This window comes from Pyrus communis, chromosome 11, assembly GCF_963583255.1.
Source record: "Pyrus communis chromosome 11, drPyrComm1.1, whole genome shotgun sequence".
Taxonomy (NCBI): domain Eukaryota; kingdom Viridiplantae; phylum Streptophyta; class Magnoliopsida; order Rosales; family Rosaceae; genus Pyrus; species Pyrus communis.
The window spans coordinates 17,943,001-17,953,839 of record NC_084813.1 but is presented as its reverse complement, the minus strand read 5'-3'; the positions used below and the strand labels follow the sequence as shown (position 1 = coordinate 17,953,839).

General features: G+C 35.9%; 2 protein-coding genes across 2 annotated transcripts; both read left to right on the top strand.

Annotated features, from left to right (window-relative positions):
- Positions 1-2,750: 2,750 nt before the first annotated feature.
- On the top strand, positions 2,751-4,062 carry LOC137749441 (protein TIFY 5A-like). Its single transcript, XM_068489536.1, has 3 exons — positions 2,751-2,843; positions 3,192-3,273; positions 3,842-4,062. The coding sequence occupies exons 1-3, from the start codon at positions 2,800-2,802 to the stop codon at positions 4,043-4,045; spliced, it is 330 nt and encodes a 109-aa protein (XP_068345637.1). The 5' UTR covers positions 2,751-2,799; the 3' UTR covers positions 4,046-4,062.
- Positions 4,063-4,980: 918 nt separating this feature from the next.
- LOC137708075 (uncharacterized) lies at positions 4,981-10,416 on the top strand. The gene is made up of 18 exons (XM_068447060.1): positions 4,981-5,200; positions 5,616-5,688; positions 5,794-5,837; positions 6,207-6,249; positions 6,446-6,667; positions 6,781-6,897; positions 7,036-7,107; positions 7,236-7,280; positions 7,373-7,452; positions 7,604-7,668; positions 7,751-7,817; positions 8,005-8,118; positions 8,394-8,467; positions 9,141-9,238; positions 9,324-9,380; positions 9,476-9,544; positions 9,629-9,682; positions 9,889-10,416. Exons 1-18 carry the CDS (start codon positions 5,082-5,084, stop codon positions 9,979-9,981), a joined length of 1,506 nt encoding a protein of 501 aa, XP_068303161.1. The 5' UTR covers positions 4,981-5,081; the 3' UTR covers positions 9,982-10,416.
- The last annotated feature ends 423 nt before the right edge of the window (positions 10,417-10,839 follow it).

Here is a 10,839-nt window from a genome sequence, read left to right as displayed (position 1 = left end):
AACTTTGCTTGAACTTTCAAATCATCAAATAAGCTTATGTAGACATGGGTTCAACCTGAATAGAAATCCTAATATTGATTTTGGTTTGATTTTTGTTTCCTTATTCTTTTTATTTTTTATTAATTTTTTAATAATTTTATTTATTAGTTTTAAGTCCCATTTCACACAATCAACCAACATGCTTGCAATTTTGTCTAATAGTCTAAAATTCATATAATCATTTTATAAACTGGGATGTGTGAGGAAGTGTATCTCAATCTGAAATTATACATTTGTGTTTAAATTAAGCATGTGTTTGGTATTTGTGAATTTACAACTGCTTAATGTTAAGGTTAATACTGATTGCAAAAATTTTGTACGATTTTCAATCCCGCAGCATCGTGTGGGCTATTCTTTGCTAGTGGGTGCTAAAAATCACTACCCGAGCTTGTTGGGTCAACCAACAGGTTTAGGCCCAACCCGGACTGACCCCGCCCATTGCCCACCCCTTAAGATAGCTATATATAATAATATACGTACTTTCAAGTTTTGCTTCAACGTGTGAGATTCTTTCCACTTATTAACTAGTTTAACTTAGTCATATATATTCAACTTTGACCTAATCTTGTCACAATCAAACCTAATTATGGTCTAATCACACAATCCCAAGTATTTTCTGGTAACATGATGGCACCAAGATATTGGAGTTAGATATAATCCAAATGTAACAAGGAACCAAATAGTTAGGAACAGTTGAGATCCAGTAATAGCAATAAAACATGGCATGTGCATAAATGGTGTGACATAATATACCAAAGTGCACCACCTCCTTTAAATATACTACAAAGTTTTACAACATATAGAGGAAATATCACATTTTTCACACAACCTAAACACACAAATTACAAATATATGTCGTTCCCTACAAAGTCCTTTGGGTGTTGTTATGAAAAAGGTTCTAAAAGATGTTAGGTCTTATTCGGGTAGTTGGCTAGGGTCTAAAGCCTAGGCAGCTAGTTGGACTTAAGTAAATTTATTATATATCATATAAATAAGTGTCTATTTGTACTTAAAAGATACATAATTATACTAAGATACACATATTTTAAAATAAACATATTGAGCACATGGGGAACAAGCAAGCATATAATGAGTGTTCATTTAAGTATTTAACAAGTCTTTTACATTTTATTCAAAAAATAAAATGCAAAGTGGGTGCTTATGCGGGTCAAGGTAGGCTAGACGGGCGCCCAAGCAGATGCCTAAGCAGTTCTAGACTCCCTTTCTTAATCTTCAAATGCCTAGAAATTAATCAGAACAATGGATAGTTGTCTAACGTCTAGGCGAAACCCAGACGAAGCTAAGTGGAACTTAAACAACATTAGGCGGAGATTTTTAGAATAGTAGTTATAAAAGCATCATTCTCATTTGCTTTACAAAACCAGTAAAAAACCAAGCAAAGCGGCACCATCTCATAAGACTTGCAAGTCCCATTTACACATGATTGGCTTTCGGCTCTCATGCATTTGTAAAAATTTAAGCACGTGCCATTTGAGGGACAATTTCCACGTGCCTTAAGTTAATTATGAAAACAACTTCTCCTTTTGAGAAAGGAGGACTTGACTAGCTAGATGAATGACAATATGTAATGTGAGTGAAAGTACATGATAATTGCATGCATGTGGGCTGCAATACATGCCTAGTTGTATGACAAGGGCGTTTGTGGAACAAGACTTATCCATGCCTATGTTGTTTGTTTCTCCTCTTGCTTTAGCGATGTCCATTTTCTTATTATATGTGAGAATTTGAGGACTGGCCTACAACATTCACAAGTATTTAGTATTATCACTATTCATTAATTGGATATGTTCTGTAAATGCCATTACAACATATTTGATGTTCAAATAATGATAGTAGTGAGTACTTATAAGTATTGTAACAAAATTCGACATTTTAAGTGAGTCTAGATACTAGCAATCACTCATATAATCAATCTATTATACTTGTGTACAGAAAATGGTTCTCACTACGCCCTTCAAAGTGTTTCTAGCTAAAGCACTAATCTCGAAATTAGACCTGGCAATTTCATGCACAACCTATTAACTCAACACGAAACAAAATCCCTTGGAACCCACTAAATTCCCCATCCAAACAAACCCTGTTTTTGGATTTGAGAGAAACATATCAAAAGATATTTTTGTTGATTGCAATAATTAAACTTGTTTCTAACAAAGACGTGTTAAATATGATTAAACCGCGTCAAATGTAAAAATAAAATTTTCATTTAAGAGTAAGGCGTCAAATTCGTAATAATATGAGACCACATTCAATTAAAAGAGATGATGATTATCCATTAACAAAATATCTCAATTTTGAGCTTTTGTCTCCACCTAACGTGCAAGTAAATAGGATTACGAGTCAATTGCATCAACAAAGCAAAACAAACCCTGCAAATTCCACCACTCATGAATTGCAATACAGTACTTTTCATTTTTGGAATGCAATCTGAAAAGACAAAAGGCCGCTACCTAGACGCAATGTCGTAATATAGCAAGTGTGAGAGAGAGGTAGAGAAAATTAAGAGGGAGAAAGAGAGTGAAGGATAGAGATATAAAGAGAGTGAAAGAATTTCTCACGTGGCCAAATGCCTAGCCAATATTTGGGGCACGTTTTTTATGCTTTTTATTTTTATCAAACACTCTCCTATAACAAACCATCTCTTTATTTTTATGATTTGATTTAATTCTTCGATGGAATAGTAGTCTCTCCTACTGGCGGCTATCGGAAACGGAGTGCAGCTCGTACGTTCAACTTTCTCCGATGGCCACTTCTGAACCACAGTCGGATTCTCACAAAACTCCAACGTAAGTTCATCAATGTTTTCATGCCCGAAATGCTATGATATTTTTCCGAATTCACACGCACATAAGTGATTCCTAGCCGTGGATGTATAAGATTGACGATGAAATTCACACTTACATTAATGGATGATAAGTTATGATCAGTTTGTGCGTGTGTATGGACGATTTCGAAAACATAGCCCTTTCCTTTTGGTTTTATAAGAGATTGCTTTTGATATATCATGCCGAAAAATTGAAATGACCAAACAAATGATTAATTCTATCTGTTTGGGTTTGCTTGTTGATGTCTCTTTTGGAAACCGGAAAGAGACTTCCCTGATATCTCTTTGCTTTCCCTCTAATCTTTGTTAGGGGTGACTCAATTCGGAGCGAAGAACAAATTACGATTTTCCATAATGGACAAGTTTTTGTTAGCGACGTGACGGAACTTCAGGTACTTCGTGTATTGTATGAAATAGGTTTGCATTTTTAGGGAAAAAAACTGTAGGTTCTCTCCAATGTGTGTGAATATGATCCGTTTCTTTATATCTCACTCTTTTATTTCATGTTGCATTCAATGTAACGTGGTATTGTAGATTTTCCGATATATATATGAGAGTCAATGCTATATGACAACATTGTATCAAACAAAAAACAGAAGAGGAAACTCAGAAATGAAAGGAACAGAACAATCAGAGTTGTGCCATAAGGAATGGTTTCAAAACTAAAAAAGTTCTGGGTAGAAAAGAGGATGTGCAACAGAAGTGTTAGTCAACAAGTAGCTTGAGCCCAACCCTGTGAACCCAACATAAGTGTTATTAATCAGTAGTCAATTATTATTGTTTTTAATTTTTTTTCATGTTTTTGGTACATCTGAATAGAATGATTTCGATCTTGACCATGTTTTCGAAGGACAATTAGGATTTCAATTTAAGATAAGCTTTGAACTTTTTTTTTCAAACGAAAACTTTAACGACAAAGAGTTACCAGACAATCTGATATGTTAAGTTTATCTGGTGTAGGCTAGGGCCATAATTTTGTTGGCAGCTAGAGAAATGGAAGGAAGAGACAGATCAATGTGGTCCAGCGCAGCATTGCTTGCCTTGCACTCTCAAATTTATGGGCCTCCAGGTGTGTCCCTGAAGAGGTCTCTTCAAAGCTTTCTCCAAAAGAGAAGGCAAAGAAGTCAAGCAGCTTCTCCATACAACTCCACCGCCAACCTATGACTATAGGCTGGTTTCGTATTGATGTGCTTTGAAAAAAAAACTGATTCTGCTATGCTGTGAGAATAAACTCATTTTTGCTGCTTCACGTTTTCAGCTTTTTTTCCGTCCAAAACTGTGAAAATAAGCTGTTTTAAGTGTTTACCAAATACCTTTTTTAGCTCAGCTTTTTTTTTATACCCACTTTTTATAAAAGCACATTAGTACCAAACTAGTACTATGTCTCATCAAATATTATTTTATTATTTTAGGTGCAGTTTAATTAATATTAGAGATCAATTCATGTATCTTTTTCATAAGAACTCATAGTGATGCACTGCGTTTTAACCACTTTTAATAATGTTTATTTTTCGTAGTTTTCTAGCCATTGAACTTGGCCATTGTATGTAAGTATTCCTTTTTTGAGCCGTTGTAGATAGCCATTGTATGTATTTCATTGTATGAACAAACATTGTATACTTATATATTGTACTCTTTACGCAAATGAAATCAAGAAAAATCGAATCAAGACAACGTTGTGTGCAGGGCACTATAACCTATAAAGATAGGATTTTGACCGACTTTTTAATTTGTGTTTGGTGTAATACTCGAGGTGAGGAAAACATTGACAACCAAAGACTATAAGATGTGAGGAAGATGGGACACAGTTTAACACAACGAAGTACGAAGTGATATAATTAAGGACAGAAGTGAGAAGCAGATTGATGAAATGAACAGAAGTGAGGGCGGCTCGACCCATAAATTATGAGGAACTAATGAGTTGGTCAACCTAAAATTCCGTCAAATCTTAAATATGAAAAGCCCAAACATCTAATATCCAACTCTTTATCAGACCCCCCAATTAACAGGTACTAATGGGTTGGTCAACTTAAGATTGTGTTTCATGCTGGGCTCGGCCCTTTATATGTATTCAATGATGCGTAACTCATCCTGTTTGACTGACTACGTGAGGAGTCGAAGTACTCTCATCAGTTGTTGGAACAAACACCAGGGTGTTCCTGTCAGTATTCTGTCAGTCAGAGCCGACGACAGCAGAGATATGCATCCATTAGCAGGAGGAGGAGTTGAGGACGAAGATGACGAACGACGTCGCCAGAGGAAGCTCGAAGAAGCTCTCGAAATCAAGTCCCTCAGGCGCATCATCAGCGCCTACCTCAAGTACCCTTCTCCCTCTCCCTCTCGCTCTCTCTCGCTCTCTCTCTCTCTCAAGTTTGAATTCAATGATTTGGGATTTATTTAATTTGCATCTATGATTGTAAAAGCCTAATACTTTCGCTAATTTTGTTCGTTCAATATCAAAAGATTTAATTTTTCTTGTAAACAGTCGAAATATTTGAATTTTTGGAAAGAAAAAAAAGGCTGCTGTGATTGTCATATAGTCAGCTGGAATATCTGTTTTTTACATTCTGCTCTATTAGATTGTGTATAAATTCTTAAACTTTATGGCTCGAATTTCGGAAATTATGAACCTTTTGATTATTCTGTTGGTGCGATAGCTTATTTTGTTCAATTTTCACAGAGATATCAAATATGTTCGTATAGTTTGAATAATGTCCCCTCAATCTGAATGCAGCTACCCGGAGGCGTCAGAAGAGGACGTGAGACGGTATGAAAGATCTTTTAGATTGCTTCCACCTGCCCATAAGGTATACTACTATAAGAGCCTTCATATGTTTAGGAACTTGGATATAGTAACCAAATTGGTATTTCACCATCTTTTTTGTTTCTAACGATCTCTCTTGATACTGCAGGCTCTATTATCCCACTACCCATTGAAGTTTCAAAGACTAAGACGGTAAAGTTTTCTTGACTATTTTCTCATTACATTAATTTCAAGTTTCTAAAATTTGGATATTACACCAATTACTGGCATATCTTTGGTTTTAATTTAAACTGTAAAATGTGTAGGCAAAGTACCTATGATCTAGAGTTAACAGTGAACCTAGTAAAACTTCATATTAACTCAAAATCTAATCTCAAGGTTAATGTGATGAAATTTTCTGACAATTTACTGAATATTCTAGAGTATTGTGACGACCAAGATAATAGCGTTTTTTTTTAAAAAAAAAAATCTGTAAAACATCCTAGGTCTTTCTTTTTGAATACATGATTGATAAAATAGATTTTCGAGATTTGTAATGGGTCAGACTTGTTAATTCTGCAGGTGCATCTCTGCAAATTCATATTTCATTTTTAACATGCTTCAGGTTAGTTCCGACTTCCTTCTTATCTATTTTTCTTTCAATAGAAGTTTGTTTGATGATATTCCAATGACCTTTTGACATCGCGACACTTCATGCTTCTCAAAGGACTGACATTATGTGAGCGATTCCTCATACTGGTCTAATTGGTATTAAGGTATCTTGACTTTTTTTGTTTCCCCACTTTTATATTACATTGCAGGCATTTGAACCCCCACTTGATTTGAGCCAGGACATAGATGTCTGTGATGGACCACATCTTGAAAACATCCCGAATAATCACGATGTTTCTGGAGTAAATAATGTTTTCTCTTCTCGGTCTACCTGTGCTAGCAAAAGATTGCATACCTCCAATTCAGATCAGGCCTGTTATGGGGAAGGGAGCAATACAGTGTGCAGTTCACCAATAGTGACTACGAATAAGGTTTCTGCAACACTTACACGACCATGTTAGCTTTTCATTAATGAGAATTAAATGTATATTTCTCTTCATATGTCTTTTTTCATCAGAAATTTGACCTCTGTAGATAACCACAGGAGGTAGACAAAAATGGTCATCGTGAGTCCATGACCGATAGACACGCTCTAGGCGTGGAATATGACAAAGAGACACAGAACTGTTGTGAGAATGATGCCATTGATTCCAATGGAGATGTAAGATTTTTTGTTTCTTTATAGCTTTAATTTACAACTTATTTGAGTAGGTGTCTGTCTCTTTTTGTAGTTTAATTTTTCAGAAAGTGGCCAAAATTTTCTATTAAAATTGTGGCTTTCTTTGTGATACATGTTCAGGTATCCTCACCAACTCGGACATGGTTGGATCCATCATTACAATTACATGTTCCATTAGTTGATGTTGATAAGGTATGTTGCTTCTCATGTGTTGGATATCTGGTTCTATGAGACTACTTGTCTTCCCTTTAAGCAATAAGAAATACAAGTAATAAAAATTTTGGTTTAATTTATCAAAATTTCTTTTACCCTTGCTACAGGTTCGTTGTGTAGTACGGAACATAGTTAGAGACTGGGCGGCAGAGGTATCTCATGATTTATCATTGATTTCTGTGCTCGAGGATATCTTATCTGTGATTCCCAGTTTTACTTGAGCTTGTAATTATATAAAATACAGGGACAGAAAGAACGTGATCAGTGCTACAAGCCTATATTAGAAGAACTTGATGCACTTTTTGCTAATCGCTCTAACGAAAGGTAATGTTATTCTGTTGGTTGTGCTTGTATCGTTTCTTAACCATTGCAATTATCAGATTACTGTTTCTTATCGAGCGAGTGTTTTTTTTTTTTTTTTTCCAAGTACTTTACTAGTTTACTGTGTACGATAATCATAATTATTTTTTAACAGTCCTCCTGCCTGTTTGGTTCCTGGTGCTGGACTTGGGCGGCTGGCTTTGGAAATCTCGTGTCTAGGTGTGCATACGTTGTTTGTTTGCTAAGAATTCGATTATAACATATTCATACTCATGTTTATTATTTCTCATATTTTATACAGGTTTTATAAGTCAGGGAAATGAATTTTCATACTACATGATGATATGTTCGAATTTTATTCTTAATCAGTAAGCATGTCATTACATCTCACCTTAAACGGTCTTTAATCATCTTGCTATCACGAAAAAGAAATCCTTTTTCTGACCATGGAAGAGAGTTTTCAATGGTTGGCAATAGATTCTTTTTCCGATATATTTCATTTTAATTTTGTATTCTATGTTTTCTTTTCTTAGATGTTTTTGTTTGGTTAATCAGTTGCCAAACTGCTGGGGAGTGGACAATATATCCTTGGATCCACAGCAATTGCAATTCACTTTCAGATAGTGACCAACTTCGTCCCGTTCCAGTACCAGATATTCATCCAGCTAGGTACTGATGCTGCTAATTCATTTGTTACAAAAGCGTTTCTGACATACTTTCAGTTCTCTAAATACTTTTAAGGCGTTTATCCATGAATCATTGAAATAGATTGTAGTTTAATATACTCTATACTCTTCAATATCCTTTTTTTATTTTTTATCGCTGTCCTAGAAAGAGATAACATGCTTTTCTTCTTATTTTTTAATATATGAATCCTATTTTCTTTTCATAAAAGCTTCTATTAGGATTTGTTTTCCAATAATTGTAGGTTTTCTTTCAAACAGTGCAGGGATTACTGAAGGATTTTCTATGTGCGGTGGTGACTTTGTTGAGGTTTACAACGATCCAAGCCAAGTAGGTAAGAAAATATGGGTTTCTTATATTCAAACATTTGATTGATGCTAATGAACACTTGATATTTTGAGCACCTAGTAGTAGCAAATATTGTAAGAAATTTTCCATTGCATTTAACCTGTGGTAATCCATTTGTTATAAGGTGTATAATGTGGCAAGTTGCTTCTGCATAGTGACGGGTGGTCTTAAATTGTTAAGGTCTTGTGTTGATAACCTGAGACAGCAAGTCAGGACGACTTTCAACCCGCTGGTGGGGAAATAATAAACAGAAAATGACATACAGAATGCTGAATGTAGGCTAATATAGGTTTCAACAGGTAGTTGCCTTGTCTGTATAAACACATCTGGGTGAGATAAAATAAATTTCTTGCTTCCCATTCACAGCGTTTAAATATTGATACGATCTTTGTGAGGAGACCTAAATGAATCTCGTGTCACAAAGATTGACAAAGTCAATTTCCAAAGTAAATTTAGGGGCAATTTATAATAAGAAAAACCTGGTCAAACAGATTGACAAAGCAAACTTAGACAGTTCATGGCGAAGCAAATTTAATTTGCTAACGTTGCTTTACTGCTGAGGAAATTACCTTTGAAAGATTGAGACTGGGATGCACTCTAGGAAATTGCATAAATAACCTCTGTAGTATTTCTCATGGAGATATTTGTGGAACGTACAGGTGTCTGGGATGCGGTTGTGACCTGTTTCTTTATTGATACCGCGCACAACATTATTGAATACATTGAAATCATATCAAGAATCTTGAAAGACGGCGGTGTAAGTTCCTCAATCAGTCATGGTGGCTTCAATTTGTGTTCCGCTGTCTGATCACTTCATTAATCCTTAATTGATTCGATGACAGGTTTGGATAAATCTGGGTCCCCTACTTTATCACTTTGCGGATGTCTATGGGCAAGATGTAAGCTTCCTTCCATTTAAGCATTTCGTTTGCTCGCGTGCTCTCTGAGGGAGCCCTATATTCTCTTTAAAATTGTTTTTATTGTTTTGTTTTAGGAAATATCTGTTGAACTGAGTTTGGAGGATGTGAAGAGGGTTGCTTTGCACTACGGATTTCATTTCGAGGTAAGTTCATTCCAATTCTATTGTGTTGCTTAAGCGTCATTGGATGATCATAACTGTATAAATTGCCTTGTTCGTGAACCGCAGAAAGAAAGTACCGTTGAGACAACCTACACTACAAATCCTAGGTCAATGATGCAAGTACGTAGTACCATGTGATGTGGCTTTTCTTGTTCTTCCTTACAATTCTTTATTCCACTTTCATGTTGTAATCTCGAAACTGGATCTCTGAGTATGTTACTCCTCGAATCCCAGAAATTTTAGATTTGAAACCTGTTTAAAACTGAGTTGTTCTTTTAAAATCTTTGCTGCTTTTGATAATCTTAAGGTCCGTTTTTTCCTTGCAGAACCGATACTACGCCGCATTTTGGACGATGAGGAAGAGATCGGCAGCAATGGAGCACCAACCTCCTTTAACCGAGAGACTTTCACGTTCTTGACGGTTGAAATAGTTTTTGTTTTTATATCGAGTTGATTGTTATATTACTCGAGGATTACAAATTCTTATTTGTTTAAAATATTTAATTTCAACGTGAAATAATTTTATTTAATTTTTTTTTTTTTGAAATTGAAAAGTGGAAAATACTTCCCAGGAACCTCTCCCATGCAAATCTCCGGCGGCCCTTCACCGCAGTTAGGATCACGACTATTCATTCCCATGCAAATCTCCACTTCCAAGTAAGCCGACAAGTAACCGCAAAATTAGGGCTCGAATTAAGCCCAAATCATAGCTTCCCCATATAGCATTGTATTAATGATTTACGACACTATCACCTTGGCAGCTGATTTCATGCAAGTTAAGTTGTGAACGACATTGGTTTTTATGAAGTTTGACCTATATCCCTGGAAAGTAATCAGTGCCAAAAGCAATATACATAATTAACGTAGTGAGTGTCCTTTTCATATCAGGTTTGATTAATTATGCGTACAGTTGGTTCGATAGGTCTTTCCTGGACTGAAGCTGTTGGGAGGGCGACCTCTGCAACATTCCCCATGCACTTCAAATCTTCGACTTGCCTCAACTTTTTAACCATTTTTTTCCATACTCGTATCTGGACAAGTAATCCACTGCTTACCTGGCTCGACCGTTTCATGGATCTCTGCAGCGATGGGTTTTGTGCCCTACGGGATGGAGCGAGGGAAGTTTTGAGAAGTCAGTCGCGACGAGGCGAGCCATTCATCATTGCGTTACGATAGGTGTCAAGTGAAGGTGCGGTGATGTATACCGTTGAGGCATTCTAATGGACCGGTAAACTTGAACATTGTTCCTACATGACCGGATCAATTCAATCAGGCAC